General features: G+C 40.2%; 1 protein-coding gene across 8 annotated transcripts in view; it reads left to right on the plus strand.

Annotated features, from left to right (window-relative positions):
• The window catches only part of ATMIN7 (HOPM interactor 7), a 98,364-nt gene that overhangs the window by 19,195 nt on the left and 55,178 nt on the right, over positions 1-23,991 (plus strand). For all 8 annotated transcript variants that reach the window (XM_088950723.1, XM_088950728.1, XM_088950726.1 and 5 more), the window contains 10 exons: positions 2,785-2,860; positions 2,963-3,221; positions 3,661-3,782; positions 3,881-3,939; positions 16,406-16,463; positions 16,574-16,658; positions 16,746-16,982; positions 17,103-17,161; positions 17,262-17,331; positions 17,408-17,476. In XM_088950723.1, the coding sequence (XP_088806849.1) occupies positions 2,785-2,860; positions 2,963-3,221; positions 3,661-3,782; positions 3,881-3,939; positions 16,406-16,463; positions 16,574-16,658; positions 16,746-16,982; positions 17,103-17,161; positions 17,262-17,331; positions 17,408-17,476 (1,094 nt within the window). The remainder of the gene's footprint in view (positions 1-2,784; positions 2,861-2,962; positions 3,222-3,660; positions 3,783-3,880; positions 3,940-16,405; positions 16,464-16,573; positions 16,659-16,745; positions 16,983-17,102; positions 17,162-17,261; positions 17,332-17,407; positions 17,477-23,991) is intronic.

Below are 23,991 nucleotides of genomic sequence, written 5' to 3' on the forward strand. Positions count from 1 at the left end.
TTGGAGGTGCATTGATTCGGTTTTGCAACTTATGAATTTTGGGTAGAAATGGAGAAATTGGATCAAAGTCTGCACAACCTCTCCTACGTTCTCAATCTTGATTAATGGCTAATCAGCAGGTTTTTTTGAAAGTTTTAGGGGGCTGAGGCAGGGTGACCCTCTGTCCCCTTTGAAAGTTCTCCAGTTTGCTGATGATACTTTGTGCTTTGTGGATGCTTCTCCGTCCCAGTTGGATCTCATTCTTGTAATCTTAATCTGGTTTGAGGTGGTTTCTGGGCTAAAGGCGAATTTGAACAACTGCTTTATCATTCCAGTGGGGCAGGTTTGTAACTTAGAGAAGTGTGATGTGGTATTGGCATGTAAGACTGATTTTCTTCCTGTGGAGTATTTGGGTCTACCTTTGGGGGCTAATTGGCTTTCTTCTTCGATTTGGGGTCCAGTCATTGAAAGATTGGAGAGGAAATTATCATCTTGGAAGGCTAAATACCTCTCTTTTGGAGGAAGGGTAACCTTGACTAAAAGTACACTCTCAAATCTGCCAACTTATTTCCTGTCCCTGATCCCTATCCCAATTGGAGTTGCTAAAAGATTGGAGCAGCTTCAGAGGAATTTCCTTTGGAAGGGCTGGGAGGAGGATAACAGGGTTCATCTAGTTAGTTGGGACCAAGTTTGTCTCCCTAAAGCTGAAGGTGGCTTAGGAATAAGGAAATTGAAGAATTTCAATACTGCTCTTTTGTGCAAGTGGATTTGGAGATCCTCGGCTGAGAGGAATGCTTGGTGGAGATCCCTTATTGCTGAAAAATATGGGGTAGATTGGGGAAGCTGGAGAACTAGAGATCCCCCTCCAAATTGGGGTAATTCTCTGTGGAAAGGAATTATGAAGAGTTTTCCTATCTTCTGGGAAGGAATTTCTGTGAATGTGGGTGAAGGTGATAAAACAAAGTTCTAGAAGGATAAGTGGTGTTTGGAAGGCCCCCTTGTGGTCTCCTTCCCTTACCCTTTTAGATGTGATGTCAACCAAGAGGCTACTGTGGCTGATTACTTCTCTTTTTTGAGGATTCAAAGTCTTGGTCCCCTCTCTTAAGGAGGAATTTGTTTGATTGGGAGCTGGATGATTTTTGGAGGTGATGACTCTCCTTCATAAGCAGAAGATTGGTGTGCTTGGGGATGATAAGTGGTGCTGAAATGGAAGCCAGATGGTGTTTTTTCAGTGAAGTCCATGGCTGCAAAATTATGTAGTGTGGGGCATTTTGATTTCCCAGCTATACAGATTTGGAATTCTATGAGCCCCTCAAAATCTAATTTTCTGATTTGGATGATGCCCATTGACAAATGCCTTTCCAGGTCTAACCTGTTGAGGAGTGGCATTCCAATTCTGGATTCAACTTGTGTTCTTTGTGGGACTGCTACAGAAACTACAGACCATTTTTGTCTTCATTGTCCGTTCTCCTGTCAGATTTGGATGCATTTTCTTAAAGATTTGGGTGCTAAGTGGGTCATGCCGAGATCAGTTAAGGAACACCTTTGTAGTTGGAAGTTGAAGGGTCTAAGTAAGAGAGGAAAGCTGATGTGGAAGACAATCCCAGCTGCTGTTTTGTGGTCCATTTGGGCTGAAAGGAATGGTAGAGTTTTCTGTAATAGGTCTAAGGGTCTTGATGATGTAATTCAGAGAGCTGTGGTCAAGCTGATTTCTTGGATTTCCATTTCTGGGGAGTTCAGAGATCTTAGCTCGCCCGTTTTGTTTCAGTCTTGCTCCTGGTGGAGATTGTAATCCTGGCTGCATTTCAGACTGCCTTCTTGGGTCTGAATCTGAATTGCAGTTTGTTTTTGTTTCTCTGTGTTGAATAAAATTACATTACCTTTTCCAAAAAAAGGATGGATGCTTTATGTCTTTTCTGCAAAAAAAACAAAAAAAAGATGCCTTATGTCTTTCTCATTTCTGCCACATAAATAGCATCTGTTATCAGTTAACCATTTGAAAGCTTCTTCTTATCAATTTGGTCTTGAGTGAGAATGCTGTTCAAAGCTACCAGCCAAGCAAAAGCTTCCTTTGGAGGAGCAGGGTTTAACCCAAATGCCTTCTATGCTGGAATGCTCAATCTGATATTTGAGAGCTTTATAGAATGATTGTAATGTGAATTTGTCCATTTCTATATTCCTTCCACCCCCTTACATGAATTTTCTGTGCTGATAATTTCCTCTTGAAGCCTTTGCTTAACAGAAAGATACATTTTTTTTATTTTTTATTTTTATGATTGGCATCAAGAGATATTTTCTTTGATAATCGATTTTCTTTTTTTGGATGATAAGATAATTATAATTGGGGGTGGGGGGTGGAGTTTGACCTGAACTTTTATGTTTTGCTGTTAGACTCTTGGTCCATCCACTAATGGACTGGATGTTAACATATAGGGTAATTATATTGTTATTTTGCTTCTATGAGGTTTGTTTTCTGGCTTCTATCTATTAGCGATGACATATCTTGCTATATCTGGTTCTGGTTTAGTGTAATTGTTTTTCAATAAAAAATAATTTTTATTGGCTTCGGATTTGGTTTGGTAATGTAGGGATTTGGTTATGTATTATGATGATACAATTCAATTTGGGAAAGGAAACTTCTTCCTATTCTGAATCTGTTTTGTTGCTTCTCTTACTCTTTAGTTTTTGATAATGTTCCTTAATCTGAATTTCACTGGGGTGAGGTCCTCCTTTTGTAGCTGCTCTCTTCTTTTACATTTATTGATTGGTTAAGATCTCATCATTCTGGTGCCTATTTTTCAACAGATAGCACAAAGGAGATCCATCTTCACTCCATCTCAAGTGGAAAGAATCAAACAGTATTTTCGGGTGGAGATGGGAGGTTTACACCTATACACAAATTATATAATCTTCTACTTGATATGTCTTTTCATTTCATGTTTTTGAATTTAGATTGATTTCTTGGAATTGCTTTATTTGCTAGTTCAAATGATTCAGATGGTGTTGAAGCAGTGAAAGATGGAGTGGATCCAGATGGTTCTCACTCTGTTTCACATACTGTGGAAGGGGCAGAACGTATTGATAAACCTGTGGGCATGGTTGGTCGAACTATTACAGCAGCTTTAGCAAGCGCTGGGAATACTTTAGAAGTAGCTGAGGCAGAGCTTGTTTTGCAGCCACTACGTCTTGCATTTGAGACCAAGAATTTGAAACTTTTGGAGCCTGCATTGGACTGTCTTCATGTACGTAGTATGTTGTCTAGTATCGAGTCTTACTCCACAAATTACATTTTCCTACGTCAGAAACTATGTATTCCTTATCAGCAATAGAAAGACTCCCTTTAAAGCAAAGCAAAGTGATTTAAAATACAGTGGTCATTTGTGAGTTTATATTATGTATATTATATCATATATTATATATGTGATCAGAAAGTGAAACAAAAAAAAAACGGAATTATAATGTCATAAACTGTTCCATTCTCTTTGGTAGATTAGACCATTGGCTGATCTGTTTATCTGGTTGAAAGATGTTCATATCTCCCTAGTAAAGTGATTTTGTATGTCAAATTGGTATGTATTTTTGGCTTTATGCCAATCGTAGTGAAAATTTTCTTAAAATTCTGGTGGTATACAGTGCACAGGCCCCAATTATATTATTCTGATGCAAATGTCATAACTGCAGAAACTCATTGCATATGATCATCTAGAAGGTGATCCTGGTCTTGAAGGTGGTAAAAATGATCCCTTATTTACTAATATTCTCAACATGGTTTGTGGTTGCGTTGACAATTCATCATTTGACAGGTATATAATCATCTATTCTGTTCATTATTCCTATGTTTGTGTGGCTTACTGATGCTAATGTCTTGTTTTTTCCCGGAAAATGCATGTGTAATTTACAGTACTATTCTACAAGTGTTGAAGGTGCTTCTTACAGCTGTAGCATCAACCAAGTTCAGAGGTACAAACTAATAAATATGAAAACTGAGTAGCATTAGCTATATGCAACAGCAAATGCCAAACACTCCCAAAATAGACTAGCATTAGCTACCTAATCCTTCCATTTTCTACTCAATGACTGTTGAGAGATTTGTTTATTAATTTCTGTTTTATTCTACTTTTATTTCTATTTTCTTTGAGATAGATGTCCAGGGGAAGGTACTGTCATGTCATATGTAAATTAGTGATTGATAAAAAATACAAGTGAGGGGTGCACACCTCATACATTTTGGCTGTTCTCCCAACATCTTCCTCTCTTCCTCTTCTGTCTATATTTTGATCAATAACAGAACTTTCCATAAAGAAAAAATATTAAGATACAAAAGAGGGGAGCTAAACTTTCTTAGCTCCCCAAGGAGGCCAAAAGCCATCCAAAGGAAATAAGTTACAGTTACAACTGAGCCCAGAAAATGGAATCCCTGTTTACCCCTTGTCTAGCTAGCCCTTTGGCAAAGGAATTTGCACTTCTCTTCACCCAAGTACATTTTATATCAATGTCCTTTTTCAGCCACTTAAGCTTTCTCTTTTCGTTGCTGTAACTCCAGGGACCATTTCTGTCTTCCTTTAACCAGCCCAGTACTAGCTCAGAATCTCCTTCTATGATCAGCTTACCAACATTCATGTCTTTAACAGTTTTTACCCCTTCCAAAGCTGTCAGAACCTCAGCCTTAAGAGAGTCACCTACTCCATTTGGGCCCGAAAATAGAGCTATTACATTCCCATGCTCATTCCTTAGTACTCTCCTAATTCCAGAGGGCCCTGGATTTCCAATACTACTGCCATTGAAGTTCAGCTTGATGAAGCCACTAGGAGTCCATATAGGGCTTGAAGTCTTCTTAGCTGGGACTGAACTTGCAATCTCTTTCCAATTTTTTAGCATTTCATCCACCGAAAAGTTTGGGAACAAATCTTGAGTTTTCAGCTAGTGTACAACCCTAATGTGGATTGCTTCTAGCACATTTTCTAAGCTTCTCTCCTTGTCTGAAAAGAGTCTTGTGTTTCTTTCTTCTCAAACAGTCCAACAAGCAGCAGCCCTTGCACATCTCCACATTATCCTTCCTCTTTTCGTTGGCCAGTTTAATGAAGAAGAAGCAAACAAGCTTGCACATTCAGTAGAGGGTTCCACCTGCACCCAAACAAAGAAGTAAACCATTCCCAAATGCATTTTGCAAATTGACAAGATTTTAATAAGTGATAACCAAACTCACCATCAGCTTTACAAAGAATACACCAATGAGGAGATAAGCATCTGTTAGGTCTCTTTCTTTGAAGCAAATCACTTGTGTTGATTCTTTCCAGGAAAGCTTTCCAACAAAAACTCCCAGCCTTTGGTGGGATAGATTGACACCAAACTTCTTTAACATGGAAAGACAAGCCATAGGGAGCAACCAGATTTTGAGAAATCAAGTTTGCAAATTAGACCCTTCTTTCCTTTCACCCCCTCTAAAATCCACACATTCACCCACAATTAGGATTTGATCGACAATTTGTCTCCCTAGCACAAAAGTACCTTGATTTTGAGAAATTAAGGAGGGGAGGACTTTGTTTATTCTTAGGAACTTTAGCAATGATTTTCTACAAGCTACCCATCAAATTGATAGGCCTAAAGCCCTTTGGTTGAACTGCATCCACTTTCTTGGGGATCAAGGCTATAAAAGTAGCATTTGCACCCATGTTGATCTTTCCCCTTTCAAAGAACTTTGAGAAAACCACCACCAAGTCATCACCTAGAATATACCAACAATCTTGGTAAAAAGCCATTGTGAAACCATCTGGGCTTGAGGATTTTGACCTATCCATAGAGAACAAGGCATCTTTTATTTCTTGAACCTCAAAAGGCCTCTCTAAGGGTTCTAGAAGCTCCCTCTCTCCAAAATGCCAATGGAAATCCACTAGGGTCTCTCTCACTCTGTTGGGATTATCATAGATGGACTTAAAATGCTCCACAAAAGCTCTTGTAATTTCTTCCTCTCTTATCAGAACTTCTCCATTCCATTCCAAACTTACTACATTAATCTTCCTCATTCTCTCCTATTAGCGAAATTATGAAAGAACCTTGTGTTACCATCTTCCTCCTACAACCATTTACATCTTGCCTTTTGTCTCCAACTTACCTCTTCCTTCCTAAGGGTTTCCTCTAGTTCTCGTTTCAACTTCCATCTCTCTTCCTTTCCTTTGAGCTAATTCTTCTCTCTACTTGAGCCCCATATAAATTATGAAGATTCTAAGTTGGAATTTTTTGTGGCTTAGGTAGTCCTAGGAAGAGAGCTATTATTAAGGAAGTGGCAAAAAAAAGAGAATCCCGATATAGTTGTCCTTTAGGCTATGTTTGGTTTGAGGGAAAATGTAGGGAAAGGTAGGGAAACCTATACAAGTTTTGTAAAGGTTTCCCTATCTTTCCCTTCCCTTCCCTACTTTTTCCTTCAAACCAAACACAACCTTAGGAAATCAAAGTGGAAAAGTTTGATATTATATGGGCAAGAAGTGTATGGAGGGCCAGTGGAGTAAGTTGGCCAATGGCCCCATCTTGGGGGTCTTTTGGGGGCATGGGAACTTTATGGAAAGAGGAGAAGATGGTTGGAATTGAAGAACTTGCGGGTAAATTTGCAGTATCTATAAAGTTTTGTCAATTAAAGGATGGTTCTGAATGTGTATTAACAAATCTGTATGGTTTGAGTGGATATAGGGGAGGAATAAAATGTGGGACGAATTGTGCTATAAGAGGGTTGTGGGAGGAGCTTGGTGTATTGGTGGAGGTTTTAATGTAATCGGATTTACTGAAGAAGCAAATAATAGGAGACATGGCATCACCACAATTATGAGAAGGTTTAATCAGTTCATAAATGTTTTTGAGTATAAGGAATTGCCCTACTTACATAGTAATTTTACTTGGTCCAACCTCCAAGGTAGTCCCATTTGCTCTAAACTGGATAGAGTTCTTTTCTCGGTGGATTGGGAGGAGCACTAGGGTGGTCTAGGGTCTAGAGCCTTGCGTAGACTAACTTCGAACAATTGACCTATCTCTATTTGTAAGGAGTAGTTTGATGGTGGAGGACCAGCTCCCTTTTGCTTTGAGAACATGTGGCCGAGCCACCCAAGCTTTATACAAAAGATTAGAGAATGGTGGGGGAAATGTAATTCGAGAGTTGATTGGAAAGGGATGAGATTTCATAGGAAGTTGCAAGACTTAAAATCCAAGATTAAGGAGTGGAATATTTTGGAATTCGGGAGGATTGAAGAGAGTAAACAAACATTAATCAATCAAATTGAGGAATTAGGTAAAAGGGAGGAGAGGGGTACTTTTGAGGAAGGAGATAACGAAATTAGATGGTCCTTGAGGAAACAACTAGAAGATGTACTTCATAAGGAGGAAATAAGTTGGAGACAGAAATCAAGACATAAATGGATTAAGGTGGGTGATAGGAACACTAAATTCTTCCATGCAATGGCAATTGGAAGAAAGAGGAGGAATCACATTTCAAGTTTATTGGTGGATGGGGTTTCTTTAACACATCAGAGTGAGATAGCTGGAGTAGTTAAAGAACATTTTAGATCAATTTATAGAAGACATTTCAATAAAAGAGTGTGGCTTGAGGGTCTTGAAAGGCTGACGATTCCAGGTGAAATTAAGAGATGGTTGGAGAGGAATTTTGAGATGGAGGAAATTAGGGAGGTTGTTTTCTCAATGGACAAAAGCCCCTGGGCTGGATGGGTTCACAATAGCTTTTTGCTAGGACTGCTTGGATTTTTTGAAAGGAGAGTTGTTGGAAGTGTTTGATGAGTTCTTTGAAAGAGGGGTAATCAATCTAGCCCTCAATTCTACTTTTATTGATTTGATGCCCAAGAAAAGTGATTCAACTCATCCTTGTGAGTTTAGACCCATTAGCTTGGTGAACAATCTTTATAAAATTTGTGCTAAGGTTTTGTCTTTGAGGATTAAGGTCGCTCTCCCCTCTATTATCTTTCCAAATCAGGGTGCTTTTGTAAGGGGTAGGTAAATTGTTGACCAAATTATGATTGCGAATGAGTGTGTGGAGGACTTTAGAAGATAAGGAAAGAAAGCCTATTTTTTAATTGGATTTGGAGAAAGCTTATGATATGGTGGATTAGTCTTTTCTTATTGGAAGTCTTGAGGAATTTTGGCTTTGGGGAGAGATGGTGCAAGCGGATAAGAGGGTGTATAAGGACATGTCATTATTCTTTGTTGGTGAGTGGAACCGTGGTGGATTTCTTCCGGCTTTGTTGGGCATTACGCAAGGAGACCCTCTCTCTCTCTCTCATTGTAATTTTTGAGGTTCTTGGAAAGCTAATCTCTAGGGCTGACTCAAAACTTGGTGAGGGGTTGGAAGGTTGGTTGTGGTAGAGTTCAAATAACACACTTGCAATTTGTAGATGAAACATTATTATATTGTGAAGGAGGTAATAGAATTAGGTTAGGAACCTTAAGCTGACACTTCAACCTTTTAAGGTAATCTCCAATCTTAAGGTGAACTTTGACAAAAGTTGTATTGTGGGTGTTAACATGGAAGGAGAGATGTTGGAGTGTGCAAGCATCATGGGTTGCGAGGTATCACAATGGCCAATGAGATATTTGGGGCTACCTTTGGGAGACAGCTACAAAAAGGAGTTTTTGGGATCCTGTAGTATAAAGATTTGTTAAAAGACTTGTTGCATGGAAGAAAAGTTAGCTATCTTTAGGGTAAGGATAACATTGATAAGAGCCACTTTGGCTAATTTGCTTGTGTACTTTATGTCTGTTTTTAAGATGCCGGTAAGTGTTAATAAAAAACTGGAAAAGTTGATGAGGGATTTTTTGTGGGAACTGGGGGAGGATAAAATGGACCATAGGGTGAGCTAAGAAGTGGTGAGTAGAGGCATGGCTTTAGAGTCTACCTGGGGAGAAGGATATGATTTAGGCTAAGATAGTGGTAGGCATTGATGGGCTTGCAGCTGATGGTTGGGATGCTGGATTATTGACTGTGACTATCAGGGCTTCCCCTTGGAAGGCCATCCATGCTATCCTCCCCTATTTCTTGCCTTTTGTCATTTGTTAAGTATGGCCTTTGTTCTGGCGATCTTATAAAATTTTGGGAACAAGTTTGGGTGGGTGGACTCTCCTTGAAAGATAGATTCCCCTCTGTCTTTGCCCTGCTAAGATAAAAAAATAAACCTGTCTTATTTCTTGGTTTCTTCAAACTCAAGAATTGGCTTTGATTGGGATATGGGTTTGAGAAGGGCGGGTGAGGGATTCAGAACTGAATCCTATTATGGACTTGGTTCATATCTGTTAATGTTGACTGTGTAGGGGTATTTTAGTCTTTATGCTTATGTTTAAGTTGCTGATGTGTAAAGTTATGTTAGTACTTGTGTCCCTCACTTAAGTAGGGGCAAAGGTGTCCTTTTCTGATTAACAGAAATATATAAATAGATCTGGCCGACCTGAGAGAGATTGATTTTCTCTCTTGTTCGAACCAGACTTTTCTCCCTCTCCATTCTCCTCCTCCTCTTCTTCTTCTTCTTCTTCTTCTTCTTCTTCTTCTTCTTCTTCTTCTCCTCTTTCTCTTATTTCTACTATTACTATTCTAACAGAATTCAAAGGCAGATTGGATTCTAATATGGTATCAGTGCTAGGTTGAGCAAATCAAATCTGCCCAGAATTCTGATCTTCACGCACTTAGTCTAGGGTTTTCTCCTTTTTTCTTCGCCAACAGTTGGAGATAAGGGAAGGGGCTGAAAAGGAGTGATCACCCTCTTCCCTTGGAGGTTTCTATGCCTCCAGTCGTGCAGTTCGTGGGTGGTTGCTGTGGTTTGTAAGTGGGCAGTGGGTATCGAGTATAGTCTGATTTTTTGGTGATTAAGTAAGTGGTTTTTATGCAGTTTTTTATTGTGAATCAAATGATTAGTATGTTCCAGATCGTATGGTGGAAATTCAAGTTTAGTGTATTAGGGTTTCTGCAAATTTTAGTGTGATTTGAAGGGTGGGGGGCATGATCTTCAAACAGTGTGGTGAGGTTTCGGGTAGTCGTGTGGTAGGGTTGTGGTGTAGAGAGTGCAGTATTCAGCAATAATAGGTGCTGAGAACAGTGTGGTTCAGTGTGTAGTGTGGTTTAGTGTGCAATGTGCAAAATTCAGCAATAACAGAATTCAGCAATAGTAGACAACAGTGACAGTAAAACTAGTGTGATGGTTCCTACCAACTACTTGAATGTTCAGATGACCTCTATTAAGTTGAATGGAGAAAATTATGTACCTTGGGACTGTAGAAGTCTTTTTAAAGCAAAGAAGAAAGTGAAACACATGAGGGAGGAAAAACCCTCTACTGACTCTCATGAGTATGATGATTAGGAACAAGAAGATGCACAAAGTATTACATGGTTATGGAACAGTTTGGAACCCAAGATTAGTATGAATTTCATGTTTCTTGATACTGACAAGGAAGTGTGGGACCATGCTAAGAAGCTGTATTCAGGTCAAGACAACACAACTAGAGTATATCAGCTGTATCAGAGTCTTGAGGAATACTATGCTAGTATGAGAAACATTTGTAATGAGTTGAATGTGTATCATCCCCTCACCTCTGAATGGGAGGGTTACTTTTCTCTAATTCGAACCAGACCTTTTCTCCTTTTTTCTCTCTCTCTTTCTTCCTTCTTTCTTCCTTCTTTCTTCCTCTTTCTTCTTGACTGCTAACAATGAAACAAAAATCAAAGGTAGGCCAAATTATAACATGGTATCAGAGCTCAACTAAGCAAATCGGATCTGCCTAGAATTCTGTTCTCTACGCACTCAATCTAGGGTTTTCCCTTGAATTCTCTGCCATCGATTGGAGATCAGGGAAAGGGCTGAAAAGGAGTGAATGCCCTCTTCCCTTGGAGGTTTCTATGCCTCCGGTTGTGTCTTGTGTGGTCGGTTGCTGTGGTTTCTAAGCCCTCCCCTAATCGATGTAGGGCTGATTCGTATGGTGGAATTTCAGACTGTAGTGTGCTAGGGTTTATGCTGTTTTTTGTGTGATTCGAAGGAACAGTGGTGCTCACATAGTGGTGAGATTTCAGGTAGTCGTAGGGTAGGGTTTGTGGTCTAACGAGTGCAACTTTCAGTAATAACAAGCGCTGAAACCAGTGTGATCAGTGTGATCAAGTCGTGTGCAGTGTGCAGACTTCAGTGATAACAGAATTCAGCAAGTGTGCAGAATTCAGTGATAACAGAATTCAGAAATGGGAGATAATAGTGATAGCAAATCTAATGTGATGATACCTACTGGCTACCTGAATGTTCAAATGACCTCCATTAAACTGAATGGGGAGAATTATGTCCCTTGGGCTAAATCTGTAGAAGTTTTTTTGAAGGCAAAGAAGAAGGTGAAACACATAAGAGAGGAGAAACCCTCCACTGATTCTCATGAGTACGAAGACTGGGAACAAGATGATGCACGGATTGTCACATGGTTATGGAATAGTATGGAGCCTAGGATTAGTGTAAATTTCATGTTTCTTGACACTACCAAAGATGTGTGGGACCATTTTAAGAAATTGTATTTTGGTCAAGACAATACAATTAGGATATATCAGTTGTATCAGGAATACTTTAATCTGCAACAGGGCAATTAGAGTCTTGAGGAGTACTATGCCAGTATGGGAAACATCCATAATGAGTTGAATGTTTATCACCCCCTCACTTTTGATGTCAAGATTCAGCAACAACAGAGATAACAACTTGATGTGACTCATTTTTTGGTGGGGCTGAAATCAGAGTATGAACCAGTACGGGCCTAGATACTAGGAGGATAAACTCTTCCTTCTTTAGAAGAGGTGTTTGCTCGACTTCGGAGGACTTATGTTGGATCTACTGAGAACTGTAATGTCTCAGATAAATCAGCCTTTGCAGTGTCGAGAGGCTGTGGTGGTAGCAGTGGTTGGGTATATGGCCAGAGTGGTAGTGGTGGACCTACATATAACTGTGGTGGTGGTCGTACTGGAGGTAGAGATTCTGGGGGAGCCCTGGTAGAGGACATGGCTCAAGGTCTCCAAGTAGTCTATACCATAAGTTTGAGTGAACCCTTTTGCAACCAACCGGGTTTGTACCTTTCAATGGAGCCATGAGCATTATATTTCATAGTGAATAACCATCTACATCCAACTAGTTTCTTTCCTTTGGGTAGGCCAAATAGCTCCCAAGTATTATTTTTCAAAAGGGCATCAATTTCAATTTTCATTGCATCTTTCCACTCTGGAATTGATAAGGCTTCTTGCACTGTTCTGGGGATAGGGATATCAGCAATGGAAGTGAGATAGGACCTGTAAGAGGGAGATAGGACTTGGGAAATGCAGTGAGCTGTGGATGTGGTGCAACGCCGTTTCCCTTTACGGACCGCAATAGGGAGGTCAAGGTCAAGGTCATCCGAAAAAGGAGGGGAAGTAGCAACAGTGGAAGGTATCTCAGTGGGCCCTGGGACTGTAGTACCTGGATCTGGATCCACAGAAAAAGTTGGGGCTGGTCTGGACTGCTGATGATCGAGATCAACCTGCCTGCATCGCCTGTGATAGACTTTCAACTCCTAATCCCTCTGACAACCCTCACCAGTACAACCTTCATCACTCCATGGAATGGGAAAAGAAACAACCTCAGATGAGTTAACCCCACTCTCACTGCACTCCCCCTGAGGAATAAAAACAACCTCAGATGAGTTAACCCCACTCTCACTGCGCTCCCCCTGAGGAATAAGAACAACCTCAGATGAGTTAACCCCACTCTCATTGCACTCCCCCTGAGGAAAAAGACCCAAATTCGCATTCTCACTACTCTCCCCCTAAGGAGAAACCCTAGGATAATAGGGTGCCTCCTCAAAGAAGGTGACATCCATCGAGACAAATCTCCTCCCTGAAACAGGATCATAGCAGCAATAACCCTTTTGAGTTTGTGCATAACCGAGAAAAAATGCATTTGGAGGCCCTAGGGTCAAATTTGAAATGATGAGGTCCAAGAAGCTGAACAAAACAGGTGCACCCAAAGGTTTTAAGAGGAACAGTAAACAACTCCTTGTCTGGGTATAGAAGGGTAAACGGAGGCTTCATATTAAGAACCCGTGAAGGAACCCGATTAATGAGATACACTGCTGTGAGGAAAGCATCACCCCAGAAACGCATAGGCACGGATAGCCACCTCCAAAATGTGCCTATTCTTCCTCTCGGAAACCCCGTTCTGCTCTGGTGTATGAGGGCAAGTGCTTTGGTGAATAACCCCATGATCAAGTAGATAAGAGGCCAGTGGCTTAGCAAAGTATTCTTTTGCATTATCAGATCTGAGGACTTTGATTTTGACCCCAAACTGGGTTAAAATCATTTGATGAAAGTTTCGAGTCAGAGTGGGAACCTCATCTCGAGAATGCATAAGGTAGATCCAAGAAAAACGGGTATGGTCATCAACAAACAACGGAAAATACCTGTACCCACCCATAGAAGGGAGGTGATATGGCCCCCAAACATCGGTATGCACAATATCAAAAGATTATTAATTCTTTTATTACTCAAGGAATAAGATGTTCTACAATGTTTGGCAAGTTCAGAACCCTCACATCTCAAATTTGACATCTCAACAGACTCAAAAAAGTAGGAAACAGACTCTTCAAAGACCGAAAAGATAAATGACCTAATCGATTATGCCAAAGCATAACCAGACTCCACACTGAGAAACAAAAGACTTCTTATCCACTGGCTCTTTCCAATGAGGACTCTCTCCAAGCAGGTAGATCCCATTCGTCTCACGACCAGTCCCAATCACCTTCCTCGTCTCCAAGTCCTGAAAAACACATCGGTCAGGGAAAAAGGTTATTGAACAGTTTTGGTGTTTGGTAATACTACTGACTGAAAACAAATTAGTATCAAGTTTAGGAACATGCAAGACAGAGGATAAAGAGATAGTATCAGATAACTTGATGTCACCTTTGCCAGAAATGGGAACAAGAGAGCCATTAACAATGGATACTTTATCTCTACTAGAAGACAAGTGATAAGTAGTGAACAATGATGGCAAGCTAGTCATATGGTCAGATGCTCCTGAGTCTATTACCTAACAGTGTTCAGTATTACCTAGAGCTGAAGCATGGTAGGCTGAGGCCCGAGTACCTGAATGAGCAAATGCAAATGTGGCAGAGGCTGATGGTGACTGAGATGACTGGGCCGAATTCCCAACCTCCTTTTCCATTTGTATCAGGGCAGCCCGAACAACAACTAAGGTATCTAGGGGTGTGCCTTTTGTGCCTGACGAGGATGCATAATCAATATTCATAGCCATATGAGCATTACCCCTTTTATTCCTCAGTTTTGCTAGGACTAAATGAGGGTGGAGCTTCCAACATGTATCTTTCATATGCTTGGGTTTCTTGCAATGCTCACATACCAGATCCCGTTTGTCTTCCTCCTTCATGTCCCTTTCTGTATCACCCCCAGACTTAGGTTTAACTGCTGCCAGGGGTGGGGGAATGGGTTGGTGTTGCATCATAACCTTCCTCCTGGTCTCTTCACTATGCACCAGGGAGTATGCTTGAGAAAGGGTCACACTGTCTCTTGTCAGTATCTGCTGTCTCACAATGTCATAATCTGAATTCAGGCCAGCTAGAAATTCAAACATCCTATTGGTCTCGACTTGCTTTCTATGGGTTTGTGCATTTTTTGGACTTCCCACTCAAGAGTCTCCAGATGGTCAATTTCATGCCACAGTGATTTCAGTGTAGAGAAATACACAGAGACTGATTTCTCTCATTGTTTAAGGTTATTCACTTCACACTTTAGTTCATAGGCCCTAGCAACATTAAGGGGTTGGGAGTAGGTTTCTTTCATGACATCCCATATCTCCTTGGCTGTCTTTGCCCACAAGTAATTTCGGCTGATATGTAGCTGCATCGAGTTGCACAGCCATGTCATAACCAAGTAGTTCTCCTGAACCCACTTAGTATACATTGGGTCCTCCTTGGAAGGCTCTTTCACATCTCCCAATAGATAGCTAAGTTTTCCCCTTCCCCCAATAGCCATCATGGCTGATTGGGCCCATTCCAAGTAATTGGATCCATCAAATCTCACAGTTGTAATCTGACGCGCAGTCTCAGCCATACTACCAGAACTTCTGTTCCCAAACACACCTCCCTGATTTTTGAACTCCATTCTTGGTCAAGAATCAGTAGTTAAGAACTATTAGGGTTTCCACACTAGAAAACAGCACTGAAGCAATCGATCACAATCAGAAAACTGTATGAAATCAGTTCAGATCTCATCTGAAACCAATCGGCAATCAGAATATATGCAGTCTGATAACAGTCTTCACTCTCAAAACTGGCTCGGAAGCCAAAACCAGGTCTGAAGCGCACTTAGAAAGCACTCTGTAGAGCACATAAACAGTGCTCAGCCGCACTTTACAAGACAATTCACAGTCAAGTCTAGCCGTAGGGTTAATGACAAACCCTAAAAAAACTGATCACTTCTGAGAGAAAATAGGAGGGTTCGGCTGCCCCTCCTAGATAGGTCCAACCTATCTTGACTGACAGCAATCTCAAGGGAAAAATAAAGACTTACCCAGAGAATTCTGATCGCTACCTTCAATCGTGGCCTGAACCCTAACCTCCTCTGATTCTTCCTGATTACCAAAACACTGTAAGCCGCAACAAGTCTTCGAACAGCTGCTAAACTTTTCTGGTAACCTCCAAGAATCAGCCAACGAACAGTCCTTTGTAAGCTTCCAGCCTTAGATAGTTCTCATGCGGTCGGCTGGACTAGACTCACATGAGAAACCCTAGATAGGCTCTGATACCAAGTAGTCGATCAAGACTACAATCAGTCTTGAATCCCAACTGATTTCGGATTGAGAAAAATAGAAGGAAGAGGAAGAAGAAAGGAGAAACAGAAGTGCACAAGGGATTTGAAAGGAGGGACATATTGAATTAGTCTGCCACTGCCACTCTCTTAATATTTATAGGTTATGTTCACTAAATGTAGGATAGAACTGCCCTTAATACTTACATGGCAAATAAAACAAATAAAAGACTGAAATAAATAACAAACTGAAATAACAAGCTGTCTAAGATAACTACCAACTAACACTGACATGACTAATAAAGGTTACACATGCTGTCATATGAACACCGTGGGGACCACAGCCGTGGGGCCAACATCAGTGTTCTCTACAGATGTATAAGAATTGGAGTGACTTCTTGTCACCAAAACTATGTACCTTTTGGATTATTTGAATAATTTTTTTTTTCTTTATTGATCTTAAAGAAATATTACCATAGACATCATGTTGCAGGGCTTTTCTTTTAATAGTTCTACACAATTTTACATACATATTATTCATTATCTTTTGCACGTGCATTTGTCTTGGTGTTTGAGGGCACTGTCATGTGCTATAGATAACCGGTTAGATTCTTTGTCGTAATGCAGTGCATGGGGAACCTTTGCTAGGAGTTATCAGAATTTGCTACAACATTGCCCTTAACAGGTATTTGTTGTTTTCTTTTCCATGGAAAATCTGATGCAGGGCCAGAACTATTACTTATATTTTATCTATCAAAAAGCTATTACTTATATTTTTATGATTGCAATGTTTAGCAAAAGTCCTATCAATCAGGCAACATCAAAGGCTATGTTGACACAAATGATCAGCATTATATTCAGGCGAATGGAATCTGATCAGGTTTGCATCCCATGTCAATTGCCAGGCACTTAGGTTTGTTGTTGTTATGCATAGATAATTAGATCTTATCAAGTCACTTCCTTTCAGAATGCCAACAATATTTCACATGGCACTCGGGATTCTATTCCTTCTTCTAGTAGTCCTGCACATACAGAAGCCAATTTAGGACAAGATTTAAATTTGAAGGATGGGGAACTTTCTTTGGTTGTCCAAAATGAGAAAGGAATCACTCTAGGCGATGCTCTTTCAATGAACCGGGATAAGGATATGGCTCTTGCATCTGTTGAGGAACTACAAAATTTGGCAGGTGGTGCTGATATCAAGGTACCTTTTTTGTCAGATTTTTCCACATGGGGAATGCAGCGTTTGCCTTTGCATTTCTTAGTTTGCTAGTTTTTCTCGTGGCTTCTAGTGGTTATTGAGATGGTGATAATTCCTTTTTAGGGTTTAGAGGCTGTTCTTGACAAGGCTGTGCATCTCGAAGATGGGAAAAAGATTACAAGGTGTGGTATTGAGCCTGATGTTTTGGCTTCACATTTTTCTTGTTTTGGGTGCAATTGCTATAATTGTTACTTAGATCCATGAGTTTTGTGTGATTTTCAGAGGGATTGACCTGGAGAGTATGAGCATAGGACAGCGTGATGCTTTATTGCTATTTAGGACTCTATGCAAGGTTGGGGTTTGTAACAATCTGCTCATGCTGTAATCTTTATTTTATGGTTTTTATTTCTTAAACACAATTTTTACAGATGGGTATGAAGGAAGAAAATGATGAAGTTACCACCAAGACAAGGCTATTGTCTCTTGAGCTTCTTCAGGTTAGCTCTGGCACTTTCATATTTTTATTTGGTGGATCTACATTGAATGTTTTAATATGCTATTTTCCTTTTTTTTTGACTGATGTAAATTGACTAGTTTGATATCTTTCTTGAGATAAAAGTTGCTCTTTCCATACATTGTTTTTTTTTTTTTTTTTCCTTTTGATAAGGAAATTCTTGTGAGATACAGATTTATCTTTTTTTTTTTTATCAGTAACAGAAACTTTTATTTAGAATAAAAGAAAAAAAAGTATGATGCAACAGGGAGGGGTAAAATCTCTTAACCCTCCCTAAAAGTAGAAATCAGATAACAACATTGCCCAAAAAGGATTTTCTCTTCCAACCCCTTGTTTGGCCAAAGAGTATGCCAAAGAATTGGCACTCCTCTTAGTCCACTGAAACTGAATTTCAATGTTTTGAATCAGCTGATTAATTTTGTTTCTCATTTAAGAACTTCCACAAACTGAAATTTTCCTTCTGCAGCCAACTACTAGCCAGCCTAGACTCACCTTCCACCTACAGTTTTCTGATATTCAGCTGCTGGGCTCTTTTAATCCCTTCGCTGCTGCCATCAAATTTCAATTTAGTGAACCCCATAGTTAGAGGAGTCCAAACTGGAATAGGGGAAGTATTCAAGGGAGCTGACCAAGCCACACTGTCCAGCATGTAGCTGCTCTTACACATCTCCACAAGATTTTACCTCTCCTTTTTAGTCCCCTTACAAAGTAGAGTTAAACAAGCTCTGCACATTTGGAAGGGAGGACCACCTGCAACCAAAGAGAGAGAAAAACCAACACCAGATTTCTGATACAAAAAGGCAGGATACCAGTAAGTGATAGCAGCTCTCACCATTCTCCTTACATAGGATGCACCAGTGCAGGGATAAACACCAATTAGGCCTTTTCGTTTGAAGTAAGTCACAAGTGTTACACTTTTCTAGGATAACTTCCAAGCAGAAAGCACCTACCCTGGGAGGAATTGGTCTACCCCAAACTTCCAAGATTGGGAAAGGGTATCCAAGAGCCGGAAGGGATTGGGTTAACCACCTCATCCAAGATCCTACTATCCCTTCTAGAGGGATGAATAACCACCTCATCCAAGATCTTAAGCAAGCAATGGAGTTCAATTCAGAATCTCTAAGAGCCCTTCTAAAACCCAAATTCCAATCATGAGCGAAATTGGAAGAGGTTAGGAAGGTGGCTACTGGCTCATTTTTAAACATCGAGAGGGAAAACAAGGAGGGGAATTGCTCTTTCAGCGGTGTGTCTCCCAGCCAAATATGTTCCCAAACTTTCACAGTTTTACCGGAGCAAAGGTCATACCTGATGAGAGGAAGGAAAGAAGGAAGAATGTCATGGATTAACTTCCTAGGAGAAGCTCTTGTTGCCCTAGATGAGACTCCCGTATCTCGGCCATATATCTCTTGCCCATGAACACTTAAGATTACTTCAGCCCACAGTTTATCCCTTTCCTTTGTTAGTCTCCATAACCATTTCCCTAGTAAAGCTTCATTCTTCTTCTGTAAGTTACCCAATCCAAGCCCACCGTCACTTTTAGCTTTGGTAACTATATCCCACCTAACTCTATGATCCCTTTTCTCCTCCCCTGGTTCCCACAGGAAATCCCTCATTAGTTTTTCCAAGACCTTACACACTCTCTTAGGAATTTTAACACCGATAGAAAGTAAACAGGGGGATTAGCCAAGGTTGAGTTAATCAAAGTTATCCTGCCACCCAAAGAGAGGTAGTTTTTCTTCCAAGAGGCTAGCCTTTTTGTGAATCTACCAATCACCGGATTTCAAAAGCTCCTTTTTCTAGGATTATCCCCTAAGCCCCAAATATTTTAATGGCCACTGAGCAATCTCACAACACAAAATTTGAGCCCTTTCTTACACTTCTCCCTAAGACTTCAGCAATCAGGGTAAAAAGGAAGGGGGAAAGGGGGTCCCCTTGCTTGATACCTCTAGTAGCCGGGAAGTGGTCTACCACCTTACCATTCACCAATATGGAATAATGGCATGTCCTAATACACCCTTTCATCTAGTTACACCACCTCTGTCCAAAACCAAAGGACTCTAGGATTTCCAACAAAAGTGACCAATCTACCGAATCATATGCCTTTTCTAGATCCAATTTGCACACCGACCCTTTCGTCCCACTCATTTTTAAGTCTTCCACACTCTCATTTGCTATTAAGATTTGATCCACAATTTGTCTATTCTTCAGAAAAAGCACCTTGATTGGGGGAAATGATTGTGGGAAGAACCTCTCTAATTCTTCGAGATAAGACATTGGCAATGATCTTATAAAGGCTGTTAACCTACTGATGGGTCTAACTCTTTAGGGTGACAAGCTTCCTCCTTTTTTGGGATTAAGGCAAGGAAAGTAGAGTTCTAACATTGATTAATCACCTCTCTTTCAAAGAATTCAGAGAACACACTTTGGATATCAGCCTTAATTATCTCCTAGAAGTCTTGATAAAAAGCCATCATAAAACCATCAGGACTTGAGGCTTTAGCTCTATCCATAGAAAAGATAGCATCCCTTATTTCTTCCAACTCGAACTCTCTTTCCAACCACACATTCAACTCTTAAGGAAGCAGTTGAGACACCTGCAGTAATTCGGAAAATATAGGAAAAGAAATAAAGAAAGGAAGAGAAAGAAGAAGAAAGATTTTTCAACAGTAGGTTGTGGAAGAAGAGAAGGGAAGAGAGAAAAGCAGAATTCAAACCTCTCTCTCTAGCCTTCTTGATCTCTTTTATTAACTTAATTCTAAAATTAAGTACAATTACCTGGATGTCCTTAATGAGGCGTCCAACACTAAAAAATAATTAAAGAAAACAAAAAAGCCCATAACTAAGGCCCATAACCAACAAAAGCCTCTGCAACTTGTCAATCCAAACCTTCAATCTGTAACCTGTTATTTAGGGGTCTTCTGAAAATAGATTTGAAATGGTCCACAAAAGCCTTTGCAATCTCATTCTGCTAGGTTAAAGTTGTACCATCAACCACCAACTTGGTAATGGAATTCTTCTTCCTCCTGCCATTGGCTATAACATGGAAAAATTTGTGTTCTTATCTCCTTCCTTCACCCATTTATGTCTTGACTTTGCTCCAACTAATTTCTTCTTTAAAAAGTATGCCCTCCAAATTTTTCCTAAGCTCCCATGCCAACTCTTTGTCCCTTTCCCCAAAATAATCTGGCTCTTCCTTTGCATCTAATTCCTCATTCCTTAATCTGGTTAATCATCAGTTGCTTCCTTTCTTCTAACCTCCCAAAGTGAAGAACATTCTATTCCTTGATTTTAACCTAACTCTTTTAACTTCCAATGAAATTTCATGCCTTCCCCAATTTACCCTCGGATTATTTTCATTCCACCACTCCTTACTTTCTCCTTAAAGCCCGGGTGATGCGGCCACATATTCTCAAATCTAAAAGGGAAGGTCCATTGTTTCCTGACTCAAACTTATTAATATTGGCCAATGATTAGAGGTAACTCTCAGTAATATGCCCTTGACACCAATGTTTTAAAAGCGCAAGGCATAGGGGTCAATTTGTGCTTGAGACGCAAGGCGCAAGGCGCAAGGCAAGGCAAAGCATGCGTCTTTTTGAAGCAAGGCACAAAAAAAGCTAAAAAATAAAAAATGCCAAAAAATTCAAAAAAACATTAAACATAATATTAATAAAAAATATAAACTTAAATTTAAAAATAAATGTTTTAAAAACCTATTATCTAAAATTAAAATACATAAACATAACATGTAAAGCATATTCAAATGAGAATTTTAAAATAAATTTAAACATATAAAACATTTTCAAGCATGTTAAACCGACAAACACTTTTTTTCTCAATTGCATTACTACAAGTAGCTAATGTGATGTAAAACATACTAATTCTATGAGCCGCCTTTGTGCCACACACCTCGAGGCAAGCCCAAACAAGTCCATGTTAGGGTCTTAAATTCTTAATTCTCACACAAAAAATAGTGATTTTATAATTTTAATTGCTTTTTAAGAAGATATTTTATATTGTTGAATGAATTGGAGCTTCGAGAACCCCCTATTTGGTAATGTTGTTCATTCATTCATCCTAATAAAATATCTTCTTTTTTTTGATAAGTAATAAAATATCTTCTTAAAAAGCAATTAAAATTATAAAATCATTATTTTTTGTGTGAGAAATAAGAATTTAAGACCCTAACGTGGACTTGTTTGGGCTTGCCTTGTGGGGCGTGGCATGGGGGTCCAGGGTCTGCCCTCGGAGCCCCACTAGGTTCAAAAAAGCAAAAAGCATGAAATTTTTAAAAGGCACACGCCTGGGCTGAGGCGCATCAGGCGCATCAGGCACATGTCTAAGCACACCAGGCGTATGCCTTTTGAAAGAGCTAAGCCTAGGACCTGGGCAAGGTGCCTACCCTAAAACACACCTTGCCTTTGCGCGTAGGTGCGCTTCAGGCGCGCCTTTTAAATCACTGCTTCATACCAGGTCTCCCCAATGCTCTTCCCTATCTGTAGTGAATTAGAAATCTGTCTAATTTTGAACAAATTGGTTCAGCTTGGAGATTAGACCAGGTGAAACTGTTGTATAAGAGATTCAGTTCCTTCAGTTCAAAGACATTGATAAACTCATTAAACTTCCTCATAATAGTATTTCTTTGTGGCACCTTATTACACTCCTTATTGAATCTAATTACACTGAAATCCCCTCCTAGGCACCAGGGCCCTTACCACAGTCCTCTAATATTTCCCAATTCTTCCCACAACTCATTCCTTTGTCTGTAGCCATTAGGGCCATAAACATTAGTTAAGACCCATTCGAACCCATCTTCCACCTGGTTGAATTTGATAGAAACTGAGAATCTTCCAATATATTCTTTGACTCCCTCCACAACCTCATCCTTCCACAAAGTAACTAACCCTCCAGAGGAACCCCAAGAAGGGCTCATTACCCAACTGAGGTCATGAGTTTAGATTCTTGTATTAGAAGAGTGTCTGGATTTTCTTTCCTTAGGACATCCTTTATTAAAGCTGTCTTTCTTACATTCCCTAAGCCTATCACATTCCAACTCACAATCTTCATTTCTCCAACTTAGTCTGCCCCCACCCCCTAAACCTTCTCCGCTATTTTCCTCCTTTCCTTCCCATATCCTTCCTCTCACTAAATTCTTTGTCCTCTCCACATCCAACTTCAACCTCTCAACTTCACTTAACTTTCTTTTTCTCATCTTCCCTTCCTCATTTTTATTCTTCAAGTACACTTTCAGCTCATTTGGATTTTTTATTTGCATCCTATCTTTTCTACAAATTCAGCTAGAGAATCATCTTTTCCTTTTCCCTTTTCAATCTCCTCTCTTTTGTCCTCTCTAGGCCCCTCACTTATCCTCTCCTGCTCCACCTTTTCTTCGACTACTTTAGTCCCACTTTCCTTACTCTCCTTCTCCTTCTCCTTTTCCTTCTCTAATTCCTCCCTAGTCAGTTCATTGAGCTCTTGCATTATTAGGTTCCACATTCTCTCCCCTTTTTAGTCTCCTCTCTTTTGTCCTCTCTAGGCCCCTCACTCATCCTCTCCTGCTCCACCTTTTCTTCGGCTACTTTAGTCCCACTTTTCTTACTCTCATTCTCCTTCTCCTTCTCTAATTCCTCCCTGGTCAGTTCATTGAGCTCTTCCATTATTAGGTTCGACATTCTCTCCCCCCTCTCACCCTCCTTCTGTGTCTCCCCTACACTACCATCTCTGTCAATTTCCAAACCATGGGCAAGCAGTATGGAGGCAGGTCTGGAATCTGGAGTACAAACATCAGGGGTAGAGCAAGAGTTAGTATCAAAATCCGAAAACACAAATATACCTGGATCTGAATTTGAGGGACATTTAATGACCGGTTTGGTTTCACAATTCGACATCAGAATAGGGTTTTGCAAGGAGCAGCCTAGACTTGATTCACACTCGTAAGAACTTCCGAGGCTCTGTCATTCGTCCCCTCTTGAAATATCTTTATTTGAGGTCTGGTGATCAGTCGCTGTCTTCTCACAGGGCTCCTGCCCATTGTTCATTTTCTGACTTGGTATTCTCTCCCCAAAGTTCGGTTCCCCCCTTAGCATCCAAAAGGCATTCGGCATCATTTAATGTCCCACAATCAGCGGAGAGTTTCAGCATAGAGGTAACATCTTCTGAGTCCTTAGAAAAGAGAATGACTGTACTGAAAGTGTCTTCCATCTCCCCTTTTTGCTCTGTATTTTCCCCAGGCTGTTGTTCTCTGTTTCTGACTCTGTCTCAAAGTCATCCTTCGAGGAATTGCAATTTACCCAACCATCATCATCCTCTTCAATTTCCTCTCTCCTAACCCTAGAATATCTTGGATTTGAGCAATCTTCTCCCATTCTACCCTGGTCCTCTTCAATTGCAGCACTTGTGGGGAAGATGATAGACCATCACTATGGTCACCCAACACTCCCTTTGAGACCCGACTCATGTGACCACTTAAAAAGTCACATGAGTCGGTTGTAACAACATGGG

Source organism: Nelumbo lutea, chromosome 6, assembly GCF_056320005.1.
Source record: "Nelumbo lutea isolate HS-2025 chromosome 6, American lotus-T2T, whole genome shotgun sequence".
Taxonomy (NCBI): domain Eukaryota; kingdom Viridiplantae; phylum Streptophyta; class Magnoliopsida; order Proteales; family Nelumbonaceae; genus Nelumbo; species Nelumbo lutea.